General features: G+C 38.9%; 1 protein-coding gene across 1 annotated transcript; it reads right to left on the bottom strand.

The window, feature by feature from the left end:
- Positions 1-1,437: 1,437 nt before the first annotated feature.
- On the bottom strand, positions 1,438-25,541 carry LOC146314214 (atypical kinase COQ8A, mitochondrial-like). Its single transcript, XM_084737791.1, has 17 exons — positions 25,224-25,541; positions 18,966-19,065; positions 18,311-18,390; positions 17,929-18,194; positions 17,639-17,831; positions 17,463-17,529; positions 11,902-11,976; positions 9,821-9,949; positions 6,466-6,551; positions 6,172-6,312; positions 5,299-5,380; positions 4,943-5,036; positions 3,930-4,071; positions 3,249-3,356; positions 3,062-3,127; positions 2,805-2,891; positions 1,438-2,373 (listed from the first exon to the last, which is right to left on the bottom strand). Exons 2-17 carry the CDS (start codon positions 19,057-19,059, stop codon positions 2,083-2,085), a joined length of 2,001 nt encoding a protein of 666 aa, XP_084593917.1. The 5' UTR covers positions 19,060-19,065; positions 25,224-25,541; the 3' UTR covers positions 1,438-2,082.
- Between the last annotated feature and the right edge of the window lie 320 nt (positions 25,542-25,861).

The following is a 25,861-nucleotide window of genomic DNA, read 5'->3' as shown; positions in this document are numbered from 1 at the left end:
AAAGCTATAAACAGCAACTGAAGTCTGGATGTTGACAGTGATGCAGAAAATACGGTACACAAACATGAGTAAAAAGTCAGACCTTGGTGTGTATAAATGTGGACAAATTCCAGTTTGTCATATTCTCGAACAATGGCTAAATTAACCTGAACTTGATGGCTTGGCAACATCCAGACTGAACTCTTAATCTGTCTCCAAAAAAGTCTTGTTCTTATCAAAACCACTACATTTGTTTTGCTGCCTACATTTAGACCCAGCCTCATTATTCATATCCAGACAAGCTTATCAAACTTCCTTGACAAGCAGCAGAAACAGTATCGACCAAGACCAATATGTCTGGGCCACAAATATTTCAGTGACCATATCCTGTATTAACCCCATTATTGCACGACTGTGGGTTTACATTAAGGCCTTGTTAAGACTGCCGGTCCAAATCTGTTATTTTGGCACACCCAGGTTGTATCCAGATCGACTTTTACAAAGTTTGAAAGCAAAAAAAAAAACACAAAAGCTTGACTGTGATTTTTGCAAATCAGATCCCAGTCACATGTGGAGGTTTGAAATGCGATTTCAACTGGATTGACTTGTCTCAGTCGGGATGCTCAAATCAGATTTCAAAGTGTCTTTTGCTTCACGCACAACTAGGGATGGGAATTGAGAACCAGTTCCAGTTGAGAACAAATTCTAAACTGTCTGATAGGGCTTTTGATAGTTGCACACTATAAAACATTGACATAAATCCTACGTCTACACTGCTGGAAACTTGCAACAAGAAGGAGAGAACCATTTGGTTCATGCTGGGAACCAACTTTTCAGGTTGTGCACAAATTTATTTTTGGTGGAAAAGCTAAGAACGGTTAAAATTAGGTGCCTGAACCAGAACTGGTCCAGTTCCATGCTGGTGGAAACAGCCTGTTTCTACAGTGTTCAGACTCAAGACATGATGAAACAGTTATGTTGACACTGAAAACCAGTGTAATGCTACTTTTTTTCAACAAAGAAAACTGATCAGGAATCAGTAAAACACAACACAGCATACAACAACAACAATGTAAAATGATGGAATAATGGAAATGTATCAGAGGGACTGAACATCACAGTTAGGCCTGTTCCACCCTGTGCCCCGTTCAGCTTAAGGCACCTAATTCGGAGCATTTCCACCAAAAATAAACTGGTTCAGAACTCGAAAAGTTGGTTCCCACCTGGAACCAAAAAATAGCAGGTTCTCCTTTCCTTCACTTGACAGAACCTAAGCATTTGTTTGGAGGGCGGGATGATGGATCTCTGTCATGGGAAATTAGCGCCAGCCACATATTGGTAAATATGAAAGTGTCTGGTACATTTCAATCACAGAATAATTTATGGCTGGTAGCTGTTCACATTTTCACCAGCGTTTGGAGTCACTGATGTCCATGTCGTTAACACAGCAACCCATGCAGACAGGGCGGTGACATCTGGACACACAGTGGAGACAGTCTGTCTTCAAGATCTGATTTAAGAAATAAATCTGATTTTCCTGCAGTCAGAACAACGCCTGAAAAGAGTTCAGTCCTCTTCCTTAACACAATCAATGTTTCATGTTTTCACTGCTAACATTTCTGGCAAACGGCAAACTGGACTCATGGTGCGGATTTTCCTTAAATTCAACAGAACACAGCAACACAAAACACAACAAAATGCAAGGATCACCTCGAAAACATCCAAGGAGAGACAAAATTACAACCTTTTTACATTCATTTTACACCTGAACACACAAGGCTGTTTGTCTCCTTCCATCCTCACCTCCTGTCAGTCTGTCCTCTCAGGGTCATACAAAGAGTTTGGCTTTTAAGAACTCCAGATGTTCTGCCCCGTTTCAAATTCTGAAATGGTGGCTTTTAAAATGTTTGCATGCCTGTCAAAAACTCATCATAGTGGGTTGCCCAGAATGGTTAAGATAAGCAGTTAAGAGCCGGTAACATGTCCTCCGCTCTGCTGTCTTGCATCTTCACGCCTGCGACCTCACCGCTGACTTGCACTTTGCCGTTGGCCCCAGGATCTGTCCATCATATCGCCTGACACGTGGGGACTGGTTTAAGATGATTAAGAAGACGGCGGTGTGCGGTTTTCCCAGTACTTCTCATATGCCGATTGGAACATGTCTTTACACCTTAGCTTCGCGTCCAGCCGGGAGCAGATGAGGAAGGAGCCGCCCATTTTGCGGTGGAGTGAGTACGTCTCCTCAGGAGGCGGGGTGAGCCGGTGTTTGAGCATCACGGGGATGAGGTTGTGGATTCTTTCAGTGGTGGACTGGGAGCCAAACTCGAAGGCCTCTGTGGAGGCAAAGGCCTCGCCGAGGATCATCACCGCATCCACATGGGCATTTTCCATTGCCTGCACACAAGGAAGGAAAAATAATAATTATTAATAATAATAATGATAATAATCTTTACTCATACAGCACCTTTCATAACACAGAATGCAACTCATAGGGCTTCTCAAGAGAATTAAAAAAACCCCAAAAATAACAGGTATTAAAACAGGAGACATCAGGAAGATCATAAAAACGTGTAATAAAGGGACATGTAATACATAAATAAAACAGAATGTAGTGATTTGCAAAAACTTTTCAATCTATATTCAATAGAATACAGTAAAATGACAGGATATTTAATGTTCAAAATGATTAATGTTATTGTTTTTGTGAATATACACTCATTATAAATTTGGTGCTTGCAGCATTTTCCAAAAAAGTTGGGAAAGGGGCCACTGAGTTACATCACCTTTTCTTTGAACAACAGTCAGTAAGTGTCAGATATGTTTACCTTGGACTCGTAGCCAGTCAGGAACTTCATCTCAATAGATTTCTTCAGAACTCCCTCTCTGTCGCCCTCAGCAGCTGAACGGATTATCTACATTCACAAACAGGTTAGAAATATTATCACCATCACTTCAGTATCTTTCTCTCTATCTGACATATGCAATAATATCTTTTTCATGGCAAAATAATGAGTATAATTGGAGTATTTTCACAACTTAAATGAAGTTAAACCACAGCACACATAAGGCTGACTGATCTTACTTCTATGTAGACGTCTGTGAAACTCTGATCAAATCCTCTTGTAGCTCCAAAGTCCAACAGTGACACCTAGAGGGAGACATGCGCCTATGATAACTCATTTCCATGACTCATTATTATTATAATTATTAATATTAATTGTAGTAGAAGTAACTAGTGACAGCAGTATTCAGCCTGTATACAGACTCACCCTGTGTGTCTGCGGGTCATAGAAGAAGTTGGACCAGTTGGGGTCAGTCTGCATGTACCTGAACTCAAACAGCTCCCTGAGGCACAACATCAAGATGTTCTCACAGATCTGAGACACAAACGAACAAACAGAAATTATATTATTGTTCACTCTTAAACAAACATTTAATATTCATGTTTGCTAATTAAAGGGATAGTTCGGCTTATTTGAAGTGGGGTTGTATGAGGTTGTTATTTACAGTCAGTGTATTACAACTCCTGTGTTCTGCAAGGTAAAATCACTGTTTTTATCAAAGGCGTCTGGTGGCCTTGAAGAGAGCATAGATGTATAAATATAACAGCTTCAGTTTCAGTCAGAAAAGGCTGAGTACTCAGTAAGGTAAAGTAGTGAAACATTTTTAAATAAAGTGTGTATTTAATCTAATATTGTTTTTAAAATTAATTTTAGTGACTAAAATACGTTTTGCTGCTGACCCTGTTCACAGCAGTACACTGCTTAGCATACAGTGAGGCCAGATAAGTGAGCTCCTGCCCCAAGAGATCCATTTATCTATCAATTTTTGATTGATCTGAAACAATCTGGTTCTCCCTTCTGCACACATTAACTAACGCATCACTCCCCTCCCATTAGGCGCCTAAATATCTATGGATCCCCCTCATGTGTCTGGTCTGTCAGATGTACCTCGTTCTTCAGGTCCTGTGAGAGGTTCTCAGCCTGGTCCAGGGGAAACCCAGGGACAAGCTCTGTGGTCAGGACATGGGTACTGCTCAGCTCATCTATCACCTCTGGTACGTAGAAGAACGGATGGTCCTTCAGAAGCTCCCTGGGTCACGCAAATGAATAAAGGCACATGACTACAGGTTAACACTAGGCAGGAGGCCTGTGTAGAGAATTAAATCTACAAACCCCAATTCTAAAAAAAAAAGTTGGGGCACTGTGAGGAAAGTAAATGAAAACAGAATACAATGATTTGCAAGTCATTTCAACCTATATTTCATTAAATGCAGTAAAAAGACAAGATGTTTAATATTCAAACTGATTCATTTTATTGTTTTTGTTAAGTACACTCATTCTGAATCTGATGCCTATCCCAATGGCAGGAGGGTTTGGAGCAACATACGCTGTCATCCAGATGACGTCTTTTTCAGAGATGTCGCTGCTTATTTCAGCAAGACGATGCCAAAACACATTCTGGACGTGTTACAACAGCGTGGCTTCTTAGCAAGAAAGTTTGGGTACCAGTTAGGCCCGTGTGCTGCCCAGACTTGTGTCCTTTTGTGGTGCATTACGAGGCAAAACATATGACAATGGAGACCCTGGACTGTTCAGCACTTGAGGTCACATATTAAGCACGACTGCAAAAGAATTTCACTTTCAAAGCTTCAACAATTAGTGTCCCTGGTTCACAAACACTTACTAAGGGTGGTTAAAGGAAAAGGTGATGTTGTGGACATCAATGTCAGAATGAGTGTATATCTACAAAAAATAATAAAGTTCAACAATTTGAACATTTTACACAGTGTCTGGACTGGCATTGATCTAGGAATTTAATTTTAAAACAACAATAAACTGTACATAAGCACATTTTCAGCATTTGTAAACAGGTATGATATGTCAATGCAATGGAAACAGAAGTTTGTTGGGGTCCCAATTTCTCAATTGTGTCAAAAAAATGTATACTACATAAGACTCACCTGAATTTCTTTGCACACTGGGCCTCTCTTAAATAATCACACTCTAGTGCCAACTCTTTTCTCATTACGTCTATCAAATGCTCTGGAAACAGACCTAAAGAGAGAAAAAGACATCAGGAAAAAAGGAGACAATATAAGAACAGTAATCACATGCCAAGAAAATTATATAAAGGTAGCTAAAAGAAAAAGATGAGTAATATGAGGTATAAATATATATAAGATAAAGGAGAGTAACAGTGTTAGAGGAGCAGATGGAGAAGTGAAGACAGTGAGGTGGAGCACAGCTGTGCATGTGTGAATTATATGGTGATCACACTTGTGTTTGCATGTTTAACAGAGTTTCTCTGAGTGTTTACCTTCAGGCAGGGCATTGCTCATATTCAGCACCGTCATCAAGTTGTTGACGTCACTGTTGATACTCTGAGCTACACCAGGATACTGGAAACAAAAAAAAAACAGACACACAGAAGAAAAAAAAAAATTTAAAAATGTTATTGTCTCATTAAAAGAGAAAAGTAGCACTGTCTTTAGTGTCATTAACTTTTCTGTTTACAAGTAATCTATTTTTTTTTTTTACAAATATAGTTCTAAATATATTCCTATAACATTTATATTATAACTACAGCTTTCACTGGGAGTGCAATTAGAATCAGATACAGGGTTTATTGCCAAGGTTTCACATACAAGGAATTTCCTGTCGCATGTTGTTGCATAACAGTAATCACTGTACAAGAAAAATATAAACAAGCATGGAAGAAGTAAGAAGCATAAACAGAAAAATAGAAAATTGACAATTATGTATGAAAAGAAATAAAAAAAAAAAAACAATAAAAATATGTACAAAATGGCTGGAGCTGTACAGTTTGTGTAGGAATGAGCAAAATATTGTCTATAATGAGATTATAATAATAATGTTAAGCTTAATAATTATTGGAAAATCCTTCATAAGCTCCAAAAGCTTTCAGGCTAATTTTTTAAGCTGTCAACTAAATAATCCGTATATACTGTGAAGCATCAAATAACTTTAGCTCAGAGGTTTCACAGTAAGAAACCACAAGCATCTGATTTATATACCGCGTCAGATCTGATCTGTAAACAAACTGAAGAGATCAGAATCGTTGTGGTTTCTCTTTAAACACTTGTTTTGAGAGGAACAGAGAGGACAAACACACGTGAGACATACTCGAGTTACAGTGTTTATCTTAATAACACACAGGATGACAGCCTACCTGTATTTTCATGGCCACCTCCCTGCCATCCTTCATCCTTGCCAGGTGAACTTGGCCGATGGATGCTGCTGCAAACGGACGCTCCTCAAACGATTCCAGCTTGTCTCTCCAGTTAGGACCCAAGTCACTGTTCAATGCTTTCTACAAACACAGATGCAAATAGTTGTTTCATAGTTCCAAACTGTTTCCAATTTTACCATTTCAACGGTGGAGTTAAAAGTGAATTTACAGCTATTGATATAGCACTTATCCAATTATAATCGCCAGTTAATGTAAAAACGAAAAGACCCTTACTGTCATTTGTTTGATTGGCATGAAGTCAGCACTCTGTCGTACACGCTCAAAGATCTTGGCAAGTTGAGGGTTGATGAATGCATCATCTGAAATACAGAAAAACACAGCTATCACCAGGGTTTATGCAGCTTTTTCAAAGTAAAACTCAAGCACGTTTTACAGACTATCAAGGTACCCAAACCAAAAATTTACAGACTCTCAAAGCCTTCATGATCACATCAATTATTGCAATTGTAAATTCTTTTATACTCAAAGCAACCAACATATATTTCCGCTGTTGTTTATTTTACAAGCTGTTCATATTAACTCTGATTGTATGTGTTGATCATGAATATTTAATGCTTGTTAATTTCCAGAGTAAGGGATCAACAGAGGAATTATTTAATTATAGCTATGAATGACAAATATGACAGAACTGTTTAATATAAAATACATATTTTTAAATTGTTTACATGAGTGACTGTGTAGATGAAGCACCAGTAGAAACTGATATCGAGGACCAGTAACAACTACTAACCAGCATCTACGTAACATTACACAAACAGCTGACAGGGCAAAATGTTACAAAAAAAAATGAGCTAACTACTAAATTTAACAAAAATCCAGATAAATACAATAACTCAGGAGACAATTTAACTTATTTCTGCAAAAACAGTAAAAATTAAATAGCATCAAATTATGGTGAGTGGTATGAATATCTGTCCCTAAACACCAGAATATGCTGAAAATCAATTGCGCATTTCTTGAGGAACATATTCAAATTCAAGCATATTACTAACCTACTAACATAATAATTAAAATTAAGCATTTTTCAAACTTTCCAGACTTTGTACGAACCCTGTACTAATATAAAACACTAATACTGCTGAACAGCTACAAAGATGACATTGGCTGACATTTGAGACGACATGAGGAATCCCTATTATAAACTTTATTGTCAGTTTTAAAATAGTTTCGGGCCCCTCAAGGTGAACACTATTTTGGACCACGCTAAAGGGTACAATGGTTGGACGCACAATCATCCAACCACAGCTGCATTCCTGCCCTGACAGATAAATGTCAGCAGCACACAAAGACCACTGCAGTGACTTTTATCTCCCAGACTTACTGGACTTAAGTCATGTTTTAATGGACTCACTTGACGAAAATTCTATTCATCTAAATTCTGTAAGGCAATACAAATAATAATTAATATAAATCAGAGACACCTGACAACATAAACCTTATTCAGCCTCTTTCACTCTCTGTGGGAAGAGCAGTGATGTTCTGTGTATGTGTCCAGCTACAAAAGACTACAGTAACCTTTATGTCCACGATTTAAGAATAAACTTGTCACCACTTTAGAAATGACTTAAAGTTGTGCCAGTTCTGCAAATAACAACACACATTGCACACAAGGTCAGTCCACTGTGATGAAAACCTGTTTAACAAACAACAGGCAGCCGACATCTCTTTTCTCTCCTCCTGCTGCGTTTGTGGCTTCAAGTTTACCGCAACATGTTGGGAACTCAGTATATGAATGCCAAAGGACAAGGGTCAACAGCCAAGGTCAGGCAGCGGGTGGAACACAGACAAACAAAATTAATGATGTGTTTAGTTGCTGTTACCCGACCCAGCTGCACCAGCTCTGTGCCAGGATGTTCACTGCCGCTGGCCTTCAGTCTTTAGATTTGCCTGATGTGTGAGTGCAAAACACAAACATGCATTAACCTACATTAGGTGTAAGTTTTAACTCACTGTGAAAGCTGCACCGTTGTAACAGCTTTGGCGGTTTTATGGTACGGTTGTTTTTATTGTATTGTTTTCACGGTTTTGCTATGTAGGTCAGCTGTTGTTGTTTTTAAATGTTCTCTATAAATAGCAGAGCATATAGGAAAAACATCAACAGCTCACCAAACCTCTACTGTATCCATACTGAGTACATTTGAGTACATCCACCAGTCATAAATAGCTGCAGCATGCTGGCAGAGAACAGTTGACCTCAACGCCGCTCTTGGCAGTCACTGATCAACAACAATCAGATTTTGGTGGTCAGCTTTCTTTGTTGACATTGGTCTGAGGTTCAGGGTTTCTGCGCTAGATAATTTTACCTTAAAAGCTAGAATAACCGTGCCTCACTATGTTTATAGTTTTATCTTCTTTATCCACGCCTTGTTTTTGTTCCCCAGAACCATTTGCTTAACTTTTTTAGTGTTTTGTTACTTTTTTATTATCCTTGAATTTTTTAACCCTTGTTGTAGTTTTAGTACTTGTATGACTACCAACACCGAGGTCTGATAAAAACAGTATTTCAATATTAGATGTCCTGTATATATGGCATAGTTGACAATTAAGTTGATTTTAAATGACTATGTCATGGTTTGCTCCCTTGACCAATTAAGTTGCAGTTTACATCCATATAAAGAGTCTGTCCAGACACATTAGAGATTATTTTTACAGAGGACTGACAGAGAGCTTCATCACATTATGCAATGACTGCCATCACCTGAAGCTCAACACCAGCTAAAATGCTTCAAATATAGATGTTTTGCAAAGGGTTAGCAACAAATTCTAAAATGTTGATGCTTTACATGCATCTTCAACCGCACAGAAGATCTCTACAATCACCATAATTTAAAGGTGGGCATCCAAGGTTAGTGTCAAATCAAATATGAAACATGGTCACAATCTCCCCTTCTATTCCTGAGTTATGAGTTGAGTTGAATAATGGACAGAAAAGTGCTTTTTCAGAACCTTATGATGTCACAGTGAAGTTGACCTTCCACCTTTTTGATATAAAAATATCATCACTTAATCATTTCATCCTATTAACTTGTGTGACATTTTGTGATAATAATGAATGAATAATGAATTCTTGAGTTATGGCCAAAAACTTTTTGTGAGGTTCCACTGAAATGATAATGAGCTCATGCTGTTTGTGCCAAAGTTGGAAAAAAATTCCCATAAGACCTTCCTGAGATATCAAGTTTACGAAAATGAGACACACTGACGGACAACATGATGTCTCCAGCCACAGCTGTCACCAGCGTGAAGGCATAAAAAAAGATACAGGAAGTGTTTACATCTTAAATATGGATGACCGTCTGTGGCTTCCACAGCTGGTGGAGGCCACAGACGGTCACATATGTGTACTTTTTTTGGTGAGTTTACTTCTCAGATAACAATATCAAAGTGAGTGACTCATCAGCTTTATTCTTATTCTATTTTTGTTCTTTCTGCCTTTTGTTCTTTCCTGCTTTCATCTTTTCTTGCTGACTCTCATCCCTCTTTTAATCTTTACCTCCTCTCACTCACCCTGTCTACCTCTTCTTTTCTTTGTGTGTGTGTGTGTGTGTGTGTGTGTGTTGCCAGACACCTTGAATGCTGAGCATCTGTCCCAGTTTTAATGCAGCTCCTCTGACTTTACACAGGGTTCTGACGATGCGCTCAGCGTTTGCCTCAGACAGGAAGGGGCTAGAGTCCAGAACACCTTTCTTATTTTCACCTGCAGTAGCACAAAATAAAGAAGATTTTGGATTTAGTATATCTACATGTATTAATCAGTGATCAATATCAATATTAATAGTCTAAAGCTTAGGTTTCTATACCATATGTGCATGTGTTTGCATACACGCCCCAGCATATGGGTGTGTATATGTGTCAGTAGGTCGCCAGGTAGTGCGTTTTAGTGTGTCTGAAGCTGTCTGAAGCTTTAATAGAGATTTATCCCACACACACACACACACACACACACACACACACACACACCAACACTGATGAGTATGTTTAGAGTGTCCCTGCTGGGATTAACACGCACACACAGATAAACAGACGCACAAGTGCCAGAGATTTACGTCCATACGTTGTTACAGCTAAGCTCTGTTTTAGGATTAGCAGACTCAAGGTGCAGAGCAGGACTGTCTGTTTATAGCAGGTCGTAGGTCGGTGAGGGAGGGGGCCTAATTGTGCTCTGTTGGCATATGAAAAGCGTGCAGCATGTATCAACATGCACCAAGGGTGTGTGCTGACAAATTGTGTAACCTTTTTTGGTACCATTCAACAGGAACGCAGTTACAAAATCACCATGCAGCCAAATATTAACAAACCAGTCCTTACAAGCACTGAACTCTCAGACGTGGCCTTAATAATTACTTCATATCCTGCATTCTTCTGCATACACAAATACATACTACAGTGCATTCAGACAGAAGCAGCATCCCAGCACAACACTTGTGAAATTGACCAGGTATACAACGCAGTGTCTCTGACAGTGATGCAGCAATCGGCTATGAGCCTTGAATATTTCATGATGTCACCACAAAAACTGAATGATATTAAACACTGATGATCACAAAAGCAAATATAGCTGTTTAGATAGCTGTCTGTATGATGTATGGTGTACCACAGGGCTCTATACTCACTCCTTTGCTATTTGCATTGCACATGCTGCCACTCATTAAAATAATCAGCTAACACAAAATCACTGAAGGCACTTTGAGCTGCATTTCATGTATGAAAGATTACATATAAATACTAGATTTGCACCGATTAATTGGCAATGCTTGGAATTGGGCCTGTTTTCACGTTACAGGCCCTGACCAGTGACCGGCCGGTCAGCATCACAAATCTAAAGCTGTGCCGGTCATTATCACACATGTGTTCTGCACGATGGTCACATCACGTGTGCAGCAGACAAACTGACTGTGATATCACTGATAACAGCTACACACTCAGACACATGCTTGCTTGAAGTTGGTGTCAGCGACAGATTCCAAGAACAGGATAAAGAGAAGGCAGACAGTCTACAACGAGACAGAGCAGCTGACAATGTCGCAGAACAGCCGTAAACTTCGTAGCTCTTCAGGCTAATGTTATCAGCAGCAGACTGTTGTTCACAGAGGGACTGTTGAAATCTCACCTCTTATTCTGGCTGAAGAATAAATAACCTGTGTTGATGTGTCTCCTCAAACATTTTCTCATCCAGACTCGTTTAACTTCTGTGTCTGTTTTTCTCACGGCAAAGTTTTACCGCAGCAAACCGTTGCAGCGTGTCAGTCTCCGGTTTGTTTACATCTGCTTCCACAGGAGATCACGGGAAATCGCGTCCCGCGAAATCTCGCACGACCACATTCACCCAATTCATAATCTTAATATAAAACTATAATAAGGTCTGGCTGTAGCATAGAGGACTTTTATTTTAAATAGTATTTAATGAATATTTAATAGTCAGTGTTTTATTATGAACATCCAATTTAATTTTTACAAGAAAAGTTGCAAAAATGTTTGTGAACGCTGTCAATTACAGTTCTTACAAAGACTGAAAATCGGAATCGGACAAAATCGGAATCGGTAGGTCAGACCCTTCGAAAAACTGGAAATCGGAATCAGCGAAATACAATTTATTATTATTATTATTACATGTATAGCTAAGTCATCTGGCAAGAGTGAGTGTGGTACCTGCTGCACCATTGTGTCTGATGGTCTTCTTGGCAACTTCTGCCAGCGCTCCAATACCCAAACCTACAGCGAGACCTGGTGGAAACAGACAGACAGAACAACAACACACTCATGAACGCGGACTGGCTTAATATTACAAACATTAATGTAACAGAACATAAAACATTATGAAAAGAGTTGTAAACAGACTATAAACTATATCATACAAAATGAAAGTCGTTCATCATACAGACAAACAAAAACCCACACAGACAGCCAGGCATGAAAACTGTATGTGTGTATATGTATTTATCGTCTGATGCAAGAAGAGAGACTTTGTGTATCTTAACGGTATTCTATTGAGGTGTAACGTAACATTACATCCAGGTTACTGCTACTCTTCTCTGTAAATGAGCCAGTACTCACTTAAATTCTTGTTTCCTCCAGTTTGATCTCTTTTGATGACCAGGGGTGTAAATCACAATGTTCGTCACAATACAATTTTGCATCACCTCTTTGGACAAATATATGATATTGCTGATATCACAAAGTCTGGGACGATCAATTCGATTCGATTTAGGAATCTGTGATAAAGATATCATATGCCCATTTAACACATACTTATGTCAACACACAAAAAGCAACTAAACTATAGTTTGAGTTTTATGATTTACATTTGTGACACAGACATGCAATGGGAATTTCAAAATAATTTTTACTTTATATTGATTATATCAGTTCACTGAACATTGAATCAATATGTCAAACCAGATCAATGTATCGTTACACCCCTATTTATGACCACTAAGAATGCAATTTAAGACCTAATTAACCTCCATACTGGCAAAAAAGTAAAAGCACAGTTTGCACTACTGATTATTAGGGCAATGTTGGTTTTGTTTTATATTTGTTACCGCGTCATCAATAAATATTTTCCCAAAAACACATTTAAAAGCAAGACTCAATGATGATGCAACATTAACTTAATAATTAAAACATTTTTTAAGACTGTAAAAATCATCTTTCAGACATTTTAAAGACTAAAATTTGGAACATTGGATTTTAGACAAAACATTTTAAGGGCTTCCAGAAACCCTGTCATGCTTTCTGACTAGCAGGTATTTTTTGCAATAGGTCAAGTTACTGTGCAAAAGACTGGGTGATGCTGAAATGACAAACCTGTCATCAACAAACTTTACTGCCTAACCTGATTTGGCAGCAGGTGGTCAAGCATTTTTGACAACATTTCAATGTGCTGCTGCAAAAAATCATTGCATTGTTCCGAAAAATGGCCTAGAATTAGAATGAGTAAAGAGAAGCACTTCATCATGGCTGAGGTTCAGTTGTTCTACCCTTCACAAGAACTAAACAACTCTTCAGCCTCTCTCTCACACACCTTGAACCTCTCTTTCTCAGCAACTCATTCTCTCCTTAGCATCTTATATTTGTCAAGGTGACAAGTCCTCATGCCTCAGAGGCATCAAATCATGCTGTGACACTGTACAAACATATTTTCAGCGAGTCAATTTGTGTAACCTACTGGCAGTCAGCTGTCTCTCTGACACTTTTACCATAAACCCGTCAGAATATTTTACCAGTGTTCAGTGATGTTTGCATCTATAAATAAACTGACTACATGAAGCCATCTGTTGCCTCTGAAGACCGTTATTCTCATCAAAATATCTGCAATAGAACTTATGAGACAAAAAAAAACAACATGCTGATAAGCACCTGAACTCAGCAGCGTGCAATGACAGAACTGCAACAGCTGGATTTCTACCAGTCCAACTGAGCACATGGTGATTCTATCAATAATCCAACCAAACAGCTGAGGCTTCCTCCCTTTTTCTCTGTTAAAGGTTTTTTGAGGGGGTTTTCCTGACCCAAATCGAGGGTCAAAGGACAGAGTGTATACAGATTTTAAAGCTCCCCGAGGCAAACTGTGGCTTGTGATTTTGGGATATATAAATAAAATCTGACCTGACCAATGAAGCTGGTGAAATACTTAATTCTCTACAAAAGTTAGCATGTTATTTTTAGCAGATATTAAAATGAAACAGCCAGCCTGCAGGAGTTAGGAAGCGTTTGTGAGCCCGTGCCTGGTCTCTACCTTACATAACTCAGCATTACATAATCAGTTAGTCAGCAGCCTCTGAAACGGCAAGATGGACAAATTGGGACAGAGTGTGCTTCAGTGTTTCGTATACAAGTTGACCGAGCATTTCTTCATCGGTCAAAAACATGTCATCGCTTCTATTGTTGGAGACAGGTTGGACCAGAGGGAAGACAGATTTGCACTGCACTTTGTAAGAAAATGTGAACTTTGTACTAAATATGTAACCTGACACAGTATTGTCTTACTGTTTCCCTGTCAACATACCCATCATCTCACTGTTTTTGCTTCAGTGTTGATTTAATATGTACAGCAGTAAATTTAAACATGAACATATAATTACAGCATCATGCCATTGTTTCTATATATCTGTATGATCTCAATGTGTGCAACTGCCAGCTAAGTAGAGATAAGGATTTCCTGCAGCAACTCTGAGTAACAAAATCTTTTTCAAGTCCAAGCACAAGTGTATGTCAATCATGTGAGACAGCCATGTGTTTACAGACTGCCTGCAGAGCACTACCGATAATCTTTAAAAAACAGTTCCTGTTCCTCGTTTGGTATTCAGAACCTGAAACACTCAAATATAAACTGTATAAACAAACCAAAAACTCGATATGCATGACAGAAAGGTCGCTAAAAATCTCTGTTGCCAGGAAACATGCCAACTGATTTCTGAAACTATAAATCACTCTGCTGCTTGTTCTCAACCTAAAATGCCAAAAAAGCTGCATCCTTTATCTTCACTCACGGTTGTGAATAAAACATGTACAACTTGTGCAACTCTGTCAACAAATGCTGCAGAAGAGTGAAGGACGGGGCGAGGACACATTCCTCCGCCCCCTCCCGTAGCCTGCCAGCTCTGACACCTTCTAAATGTTACCACTGTCAACATGCTGAATCAACTCAGCTCTCCGTCTCACTGTAGCCTGCATAAGTCCCATTTGTTTTCAGTATGAGCTGCAGCTAAATTCTTCTTGCTATGTTTGTGTTGGCAGTGCACAGTATGTTCTGGGTTCACTTTCGTACACGGTTTATGTTGTCAAATCAGTTCAATCGACCCTTCCAAAATCACACGCCTTCTGTAACCTCAGACAACATTTTCCAAATGTTTCCTGCACTTAGATATGCTAAGTGCTAAGCTAATCTATGTTGAAAAGACAACCGAATTTTCAGGACGGCTAAAAGTCGTCGCTGAGGGAGTCACTTCTTTAAGTTTGCTAATGTAAGCAAAACACTAGATAACTACCAAGCTAATTTATGTCAGTCGTTACCTTGATACATCTGATAGCTATTTACCTAATATACACAATTTTACCTAGCTAGTCTGCTAATGTTTTGCTAATTTTAGCTCATGTTACAGTGGGACCTAACTTCAGAAAAAAATATGAACTGCAGTCCATGGCAAGAGACAAATTATTTTGTGATCCCATTTAAATTGTGCCACAAATCAAACATTTGGTGTTTGTCAATTTAATAGGTAAGTCACGGTTTGTCACAAAACTGTTTAAGTAAAGCACTGTGAAGCTACATAATTAGAAAGACTACACACCAGAAGTTGGGTAAGTGATATCATGACTTCCTTCCTCCAAACCAAACTTTGGCTGCTGAAGCTACAGTGTCTGTGTGTTTTCATACCAGAGCGTAGTTAAGGTTTTAGTTTAGGCTGCATGTTCAGGAAATAAATGTAAGTCTATGTGATATCGTCAAAAGTGACCTAAGTCTGTGTGCTTGTGTGTGTGTGTTTATATGCTGATGAATGGTTTATGTTTTTCACACTCTGTGTCTCCAGTTTATCTGTCCAACTTTCTGCCACCTGTTATCTTATCCATCATCTGTCTGACGTGAAGCTACAAGCTGCTGATCTACAAGCTCTGATCCGTCATGTTACATTACATCTGAGGCTTGTTATGAGCTTCTCGCCACGCCTGTGTGAACATTTTAGCCTCTGGACATCACTAAAAAACGTCCTGTCTAGATAAGTCTTTGAGACTGGAACATGTCAATATTATATTCCATAATTTCCATTTTTGTAACACTGGTTGGCACATAAATAAAACCAACAATAATCACAAAATCCAACAAATGTAAAGTTCAACATTTCAACTTTTCAGAAATGTTTACACCTGGATATCATCTGGATTTGTTGTATATTTAAATAACCTAATTTTTCTGTATTTTCCTTGTAGATTTACTTATTAAATATGCTGAAATACATTACAGCTAATAGGCTGAGACAACAGACAACACGGTCAAACAGAGGATTAACTGACAATCTGCTCACACAGACTTTATTACAGCTGAAGTGCTGCTTGTCCCTCTCTCTCTGCTGACTATCAAGGAGTGCTTTTATCTGTACAGGAACACAAAGGTCCATTAATAAAGGTTGGATACGCTTGACCTAATTTCTTGAAGTGTTTCTTTAAGTGCAGTAATCCTTGGACTTGGAGACACTTGACATGACTCATGTCACAGGTGTTGGCATTTATTTATGTCTATACATCATGTATACATATTAACCCAGTGGTGTTGACTTGACTTTAATCACTGAGTAAACTTTGTGAGGGTCATGCAGTGACATAACAACACCAACTGCCCTGAACCCAGTGACCCCAGCTTATAGAGGGAGGGGCAGGTTACAGTTAGGCAAAAGATTACAAGACTGAGAAAAGTTTCCAGAACGTGATCAACTCAATGTCATGTCACAATGCAAGCTAAAAAATACTGCTAGCTTTTTTTAAGTTTGTTACTAGGGCTGTGGATTGTCAAGAATCTGGCAATACACTACATATCATGATACAGGGGAGGTGTTTCAATTCAATACATAATGACATATTGCCATACTGTAAGCAAGGGGGTATATTGTTATCTTTTTAAACTATTTTCTATCACAGTATAAAGAACACACCACCACCTGCATAAAAAAAGTTTTTTTTTTTGCAATCACAGTGTGCATCTCTGTGATACATATAAAGACACGTGGCAGTTCTTCATTTTGTGTTGTGTACCACTATAGATGGCAGTGTTATCTATCTTCAGACTAAACTGTATAAATCCACTGAAAAAACTGTATTAGTACGCTTGCACGCAGGCGCACGCACTACAGCTGCAACTATTTTAATGATCAATTAATCGTTTCAGGCATTTTTTGAGCAAATATGTCAAATATTTTCTAGTTACACCTTCTTAAATGTGAGGATTTGCTGTTTTTCTTTGTCATTTATGGTAGTAAATGAGGAGTGTCTGGGTTCTGGACTGTTGGTTGGACAAAAGAAACAACAGATGTCACTCTGGGAAATTGTGATGAGCATCTTTAACGATTTTTTGACATTTGATAGACTGAACAACTAACCGAATAATCGGGAAGATAATTGGCAGATTAATCAATAATGAAAATAAGTGTTAGCTACAGTCTTACAAGGATAGTCAAACAATCAGCCAAGAGATCAGAAGAGTTGTGTTACTGTACCTCCAAAGTTGGCCAGTCTGCCGAGGCGTGTCACTGGTACTTTCCTCTCTCTGGCTCTCTCACTCAACTGAAGAAGACAGACCAGTAAATATTCTATTAAAACGTCAAAGTGAGAATGGAAATGTACACACTCACATCAACATCTGTGTGTGTTTGTGTTTAAGAACAGGAGTTACCATCTGTTTGTGCGGTTTGATCTCAGCCCTCTTGCTCTGTCTCGCTTTCTCGATGTCTTCAGCTGTCAGCCCTCCAACCGTGGACGGGTCCTGATGGTAGCTCCTGAGCTGACTGACCGGATGCTGACAGTATAACTCTCTCCACAAATGCCTGTTCAGGCTGTGGTTGTAGAGATGATGATGTCCCCAATGTCTGCCACACGGAAAGCAAAAGTGATCACTTTTATCCTCCAAACAGCAGCGAAAACATGTTATCTGTAGATTTCAGTACAGTAATAGATTATTTATACCTAGCATCTTGGTGGTAAGATCTGGTTTGTCCACTAAACTGTTTGCTGGGATCTTTGTATCCATCAAACAATGACTGTTTCCCACTGACATGGCTCGCTCCTCCTGCTGCTGCGCTGTGATGGGCTCCTGCGTCTTCACTACTTCCTGTGTGATCCACTGTAAAGTCCACACCATCCTTGAACTCTGACGCTGTGAATGCACTGTCATCCTGAGAAAAGTCAAATTCTGTCTCTGCTGAAGACGTCTGCTGCTGGCCAGACAGCTCCTGCACACACACACACACACACACACATAAATACTCATAGCACTTGTTTGACTACATCAGTGCTAAACTATGTTGCCTGTTAGTACACATACATTTATACATACACCTAAACTCACCTGCACTTTCATCATAGCGGCAGAGAGGCCTTGCTCAGCAGCTGATTGGACATTCTGGACTGCAGCACCAATGCCTGGGACTGGGACAGGGTAACAGACAATAAAAAATAATATTATTAGCTTTATTAGAGCAGACAAATTATCAATGTTATTGCCCATAATAAGGATCTGGTAATAAAGGTACATGAAAAGTCAGACTCCACGGAATAATGGCTATAATGTACAGAAGAAACAAATTCCTTAGTTGTCAGTCTTATGGCGCTTATGGCGCATTCCATAGGAAAGTCAGGAAAACTGGAATTTCCCAATTCTGTTCTCTTATTGTAAGCTAGTTAACTAATGAATCTTAGCTCTGTGCTGCTAAAAGTTGAAGACTGATTGCTGGGTGAATGTTGTCATATCATGGGTTGAAAACTGGTTGTTTCAAGCCTATGCAACCACATGTCATATTTTGTTTTACCAAAAGACAACATGATTTGATTTGGATACACAATACAACCAGGGATGTGATCTAAAAGGGCTTAAAGAAGCATTTTCATTTCATCTTGACTCAAACACTTTGAATACTAACAAGTAGCTCCGAGACAAATTACCTAGCAGGGCATCGCAGAGTGTTTTTCAAATTTAGGAACAAAACTTGACATGTTGAACTTACCCGCTCCATTGCGCAGGGTGGTGCTCTGAGTCTCTACAACTGCCTGGCTCAACTTAGCCAAACCTCGCATCAGTAACATCATATCGCCTGCCATGATGGACTAGGGAGAGAGACAGAGAAAAAGACAGACAATAAGAAGAGACAGAACACAGCAAAATGTAAGGTGAATATCAATGTTATGCTTAGTCATTTCATATATAGTAGGCCTGGTAGTGAAAGGTCAGACATCTAAATATGTAACATCAACCTGTCAGTAAAGATGAGCGAACAGAGACAAAAACAGATGGACAAGGAAGGACGCAAGTGGAAAGAGAAATAAAACCTGTCGTCAACACTCGCACCCAAACAGGACCACTCACTCACATCTCACAGCTGTCACATCTTAAAGAACTTTAATACTTTGCCTAAAAATACTTGTGGCCAGCAATCCCTGCGTGAGCCCCACACACACAAAAGGAGAGGGAGAACACTGCACATGAATTTCTGCTATGAAGATATGAAGGTATGTGTATGTGGTCCAGAACTGGATCTGAAAATGTCACTGGAAACTAGGAGGGAGGGGTGGAGAATCACTGGCTGCTGCCTCCTCCAGCTATTTATGTGCGTGAGCAAATGTGGCTGCACATATACAAGGTTTGTGGTCACACTCTCTATTTCTCTCTGCAACTGATCGGACTGTGAGGCTGTTTTCTAGTAATGCCCGTCTTAAAATATTTCACTGTTTCTTTTCAAGAATCAGTCTGGTGTATCAACAGTGTGGAAATTTAGGTTAAACAGTGATGCGATTATGCTTGTAAATATAACTGGTGGTGCATTTAGGACACAAATCAAAGTTGAATTCACTCCTCTTATCTCTCTGGCTCTTATCCAAACACCGGGGCTCTCGCTGCATTCCTCTCCAGTGTGTTACAATTTGAGGCATTGCTGAATGTGTTTGTTACAGGTGCTATTTTGTGGGTGTGACAACGTGCTTCAACACAGCTCAGCCGGGATTCAGGCCAATGGAAAAAAAGCCGTTGCTGAAAGAGCCTCAGCAATATGTGAGGGCTGCTACACACATATACACACACATGTACACACACACTGAGTCAGTAAGTAGGTCATCTGTCCTCCTTTAAGGCTGCCCTGTGTTTTCAGATGGTGGACTGGAGGCCAGCGTTGGGCACACTTTGTGACAAATAAATAATAATTTTTCAGGAAGATTACAAGCACTGATGTATATATTATTATTTATCATTGTCTTATTTATGTAAGTGTTTCTTATTATCATTATTTACTGACAAATAACAGAAACACATCTCAGACTTTCTCTGCAGATTTGCACAATAAGTTTGGCTTTGACTAAAACAGGACTGAGGATCAACAGCATCCACAAACTGAGAAAATACAAGCCACAGATGAAGAAGACTTCTGGAAAATACTCTAAGGCTGTAGATATACTTGATTTTTAAGCAAGCATTTATGTTGGTGTGGCATTAATTTCTGAGGACGTACACAAGAATCACTCCAAACGGGTGATAAGGTAAGCAAGGCAGCCAATGATGCATATGCGAACGCACAGTTACAAGTATATCTCTGGGTTGACTGAAGTACTTGAACAGTGGCACTTGTGTTAAAATGTGCTTCATTTGAATAAGTCATGTTCCTCGTGTCCATCTGGATTCTTATACATCTACGGCCCACGTAAATATTGTGCAAACTTTTCTGATGACTTTGCCAAACTTCTGTCTATCACCTGCATTGACTTTACTTGTGTTGTTACTGCAGGTGATTTTAACATTCATGTTAACAACCACCAGCACAGAAGCACTGAAGAACTATTATACTCTGGGTAGGTAATGGACTGACTCAACATTTCCCAGAGCCCACACACAATAATGGGCACACTCTGGATTTGAACTTCTCCAAAGGTCTTAAAGGGATAGTTTGGATTATTTGAAGTGCAAGGAGAGACAAATATTGCTCTCCAAGGCATCTAGACTCTTTAAGGAAAAACCTCATAGAACACAGGAGCTGCTGGACTCCTGCTGTTTGTTTGTTTGTGTTACTGTGTGACTAACTTTTTAAAATACTTAAGTCATACAATAGCACAAACAAAGCAGCTGATCAAGACTACACTAGTCCAGCAACTCCCATGTTCTGCTATGTAAAAGTACTGTTTTTCCTTTAGGAATCTGGTTGCTTTGGAAAGAGCAATATTCGGCTTACATAGGGTACATTTAAACTGATCATATTTTTGGGTGAAAAGTTCTGGTGCTCCTTTCTGCTTCTCTTAAGAAGGGGAATGCCGACCGCCATTTCCGTAGTTAACACTTCTTCACATAATCCAACATATTCTATTAACATTTCTCAGGTTGTGGTAAATGATAATTCCTGTTTTCTTTGAAATCACTTAAAACAGTTAGTCGATGAACTTACTTCAGTTCTAAAATTACAAATGTTGTTGAAGCCATTAAGGTTAAGTGGGATTAATTCAGAAAATCAAATGAGACGCTGGTATTATCCTTGCATCAACTTAAAAATAATTCCATTAGCATGACACAGTTTGATGCTATCAGCTATTTAAGGTCAGAGGAAAGTGTGCAACGTCTGAAATCTTCCTCCAGCTGCCTTCATATTCATATAATTGCAGGCTCTTAGATTAACTGCAGGGCATCAGATCTTCTGCAGATTATCTTTTCTACTCTCTGTTCCATTTACCCACAGGCCGTGAAAACTGCAGTTAATAAACCAGTCTTAAAATAATTATGTAAACAACTCATAATGAATAATTATAGGCCCTAATCAAATAATTTTAAGAAACTAATTAAAAAGGTTGTTTTTCCAAAATTCAACACCTTTTCGTCCCTAAACCTGGTCCTGATTGAACAAATATAATCGCCCATCGATGTGAGCTGGTTCCATCCATGTTTTTTTTTTTTCCATCAGAGTTGGTGATGTGATTCAGAGTGTGTTTCAGAGAGTTAAGGAGACAATAAATTTTGTCTTAGTTCAGTCAACGAGAGAAACTTAAATTCAGAATGTGTACGGTTGTATTTCTCCGTTGACATCTGCTGACAGCTGCTTATAAGTAAAATGTATTAGCATTATTATTATTGTTGTTGTTGTTGGAAAATGTCTGCTATGCACTCTAATCTTCATTCTTCTTTTTAATGTCTTATTCTATTTTATCTCACTTTAAATCTATTTTCATATGAAGTCGTTTGTTTGAATCATATTTATGTCTTTTTGTCCTTCTGTTGTGTTTCTTTATATCATGTCTTAATGCCTTTTACATCTCATGTTAAGCACTTTGAATTAGCCTGTTGAAAGATGCATCAAGTAAATTTGCCTCATCTTGTCTTTTCTCTGCGTTTAAATACAAACAGAACTGTTTGTAAAGGTCTGCCAACACCCAGACTACAGTGTATGGATTACAGGTGTCAGCATGTTCCAAATATCAATGAAGGATAATAAAAGACTGTTTTTCCTACTTTATTGTCATAACAAGTATCACAGTAGTACACCGAGTAAACTCTGCAGCAAGATCATGCAAGTTCTGTTAGTATTATGGAAATTCAGAAGGAACTTTGTGCTGAGGCAAAAAACAACTAAAACAAAGCTGCAAACATCATGAAACGTCATTTAATGGAAAATATTTAATCTTGTGCAAGATAGGCAACTCTGTAGGATTTGTCCCCCAAAAAACAATGCATAGACTCATTCAAAGATAATCTCACTAGCAAAATCTGATACTAATAGGGAAAATTTACTGTTGCCAAATGTAATCTATTGAGCAACTTCCCATTTGTCATTGTGGTTGTGTTGCCTCAGTAGCTGTACACTGCTACACCATCTACATATGTAATGAGGAGAAGACAGGACGACTGAAAGGCCAGTTTTGATGCCCAGCGGGCGAGAGGTCACTACAAAGTATTTGTGAAAGCACACCGACTGGGATTACACACAGTATTGTATGGTGAATACACGCGCACAGCTCTAGGCCTCAGTTGTTGCCTGAGCTCTGCTGCTGTCCCTCCACAAGCTGTTGACTCACCGCTATGAAAATAGCCAAGCGGCACCAGAGCCCAAGTGTGCTTCTATATCTGAGTGCTGTTCTGTACACCTCATGCTTTACCGACAGCCTCTCGTCACTGCCTTCGACTTCTGATCCTGAGCCAAAAGTGGGAAATGTTTCCAGTGTTACTGAGCAGTGGTGATCCACCACAGCAGCAGATTCACCACAAACAAGGGAAACGTGAGAAAAAGCACGTCTCCTGCAAGACTACAAAACAGGAGAGAGTCTGTGTTGAATAAATTTCCAAAATAAAAGCAGTTCTGTTGATAAAATCTGTGTGAAAACACCAATAAGCGCTTTAGAGGTAGAGATGCAGGATACAGTGTGTTGGCGGCCGTCTGTTCCATTATCCTTGAATGATCATTTTGATTGTCCCAATCATTTTGGTTGATAATGGTGTCCCATAACATGAGACCTTAATAACTGTGACTCCTCTGTGACTATAAATAAACACGGAAAGTATAATACTGTTATAGACAGATAATATTAATAGCACAGTGGCCTGCTGGCACTTTACTAGAGAAAAATAAAGAAGAATGTCAGTAAAAATGGCATTTAGAGCCCTACTTCTAATTGATTACATAACACAGTAATAATTATCAGTCTTTGAATTTAAAAATGGCCGCAATGACAATATGTCAGCCAACATTTGTCACAATCAATCACATTACACAAACAAACCTTTTAGATAAGGATCCTGGAAATCTGGCTATTAAAGCAACCTAAGATATATACTGAGTCTGACCTGCTACAGTCAAAAAAAAAAACTTATCAGAGCTCTTTAATGGGCAAACTATGTAAAGGAAAAACTAATAAAAATACCTCAAATACACTTTATATACAACCATGCTGATATATCTATTCTGTGATTAGCTTACTGTATATCAGCCAATATATTAGTTGGTTCCAGTGTGGGGTAGATGTTACACTACAGCCTAATAATTTCAAATCATTCATTCATTCATACACTCTCTACACACATGCAGGGTAGTAGGGCTGGGAAATACGTATCAACATTATATCAATATTGTGATATGAGACTAAATATCGTCTTAGCTATTGGATATTTTTATATTGTGATATGCTGCAAGTGTCTTTCCGAAGTTTTAAAGGGTACATTACAGTAAAGTGATGTAAGTTTCTGAACTGTTCTAGCTGCTCTGTTATTTGCCTTTATTCACTCAGTCAGTATATCCACATTACAGATGTTTTTGTTTTCAGAGTGGTTTTGCTCATTTCAGTTAAGTTTTTTTTTTTATTATCATTATTATATGGGGGTTGTTTGTCAGGGGCAAGATTAAAGAAGTTCAGAGTAGTTATTACAATACAAACACAACACTTGAAGGCAACTGACTGAGTCATGTACACCTTTTTTTCAATTAAGTTTTCTTTTTTCTAAAGTCGTTTTTATTTTTGTTTCAGTTAACTAAAATGTTTCTTCACACCTAGTTTTAGTTTTTAATTTAGTTTTAGTTAACTATAATAAGCTTGGTTTACATTAATAAAAATTATTGCCAAATGTGTTGGAGTGAGTTCACACACCCTCAAAGACTGTACAGATATAATCATTATGAAGTTACACACACTATTTGTACACATTTTATTAGTACCTGAAACTACTGGCAAGGTTTTCAGATAAAATTAATTAAAAATCAATCAAAAACATTGAGATAAAAGCGGATATTTGTCTATCACACAAGGTAAACATTAGTTTCCAGTAGGAGTTAACAGTACTACTCTACACATATAAACGTTCACTGTGGTTAAATACTACAGTTTCACTTCACTTTATCAGTAACGCCACGTAAATCCTTCAAACTAACCAAAGTGATCCATTTACAAACTGTGATAAGTTTAACTTCCTCGTGGCTGTGAAGCTACAACAAGCGCGTGACACGTTGTTAACTAGTTACTAATTAAACTACAGGTTACAGCTGCTTTAAAAAAAAAACACAGACTGACAGAAGTGAGCAGATTTATCGACAGCTTTCAGGTTTATGTTGTTGGTCCAGTTTGCAGAAGTAGAGAGCAGCCATGCTGGTCCGCCTCTTCTGCACGCTGCTGCACTGGATTTTAGCTTCACGTTGAACCAGTTTGAGGTTTTAGCGGCAGCGAAGGGGGTTATAACCAGGAATAACCGAAATATACGCATATTTATTAGCTAATGCATGCTAATTTGTGATAGCATGTCAGATACTCACCAGCAGCTGTCGTGCACTGTCTCCACTTGTTTCTAGGTCAACGTCGAGGTCGAGTCACTGTTTATTATTGAATAATAATGATAATATAAAACACCAGGTTGTTTTGCACAGGACACTGTCTGCAGACGGACCTGCAGCTCGTCTGTTTGTAGTCCTTTCCCTCCTGCTGCTGCTGCTGGCAGCGTTTAATCCAGTTTGTCTCTCTCTCTCTCTACCACGAGGTCAAACCTTATTTACCAACTTCACAGAGGAGCCAGAGCCGTGCGTTGACGCAACCCGCCACATACCTGAACCTCACCGCTGTGACGGACTCTAACGTGCAGATTTTGCGCAAGATCCTACATAAAAACTTTACGAAAGGACATGCGTTTGAATGAGTAAGCTATAATGTTTTGTTGCAGATGTGCGTGTAATCATCAGCCTCGTTTCCTCTCCGAAATCATTAAATCTCCTCCAAATCTAATTTGACCTCATTGCAGCACGTTTTAAGGGGACAGTACAGTGTATCAGTGCGCCCAGACGTGCGCCCAGCTGCCAGATAAACTTTATTTATGCACGGTTCTGGTGTGTCCCCGCCCTCCGCCCATCCTCTGCTCCTATTGGTCCAGTAGTCTGTTGACAGGAGGTGAGGACTGAAA

The sequence above is a fragment of the Lutjanus erythropterus genome, chromosome 15 (genome assembly GCF_056507025.1).
Source record: "Lutjanus erythropterus isolate fLutEry1 chromosome 15, fLutEry1.hap2, whole genome shotgun sequence".
Taxonomy (NCBI): Eukaryota; Metazoa; Chordata; class Actinopteri; order Lutjaniformes; family Lutjanidae; genus Lutjanus; species Lutjanus erythropterus.
This window is presented reverse-complemented; position numbering and strand designations above follow the sequence as displayed.

Bases quoted from the DNA above. Each gene is read 5' to 3' on its own strand.
- LOC146314214 (XM_084737791.1), bottom strand. From the start codon at position 19,059: ATGGCAGGCGATATGATGTTACTGATGCGAGGTTTGGCTAAGTTGAGC. The intron at 3,357-3,929 runs GTACATCTGACA...TTTGTGTCTCAG, and splicing joins CACAGGACCTGAAGAACGAG to ATCTGTGAGAACATCTTGAT. The intron at 3,128-3,248 runs GTGAGTCTGTAT...GTCTCCCTCTAG, and splicing joins ATGACCCGCAGACACACAGG to GTGTCACTGTTGGACTTTGG.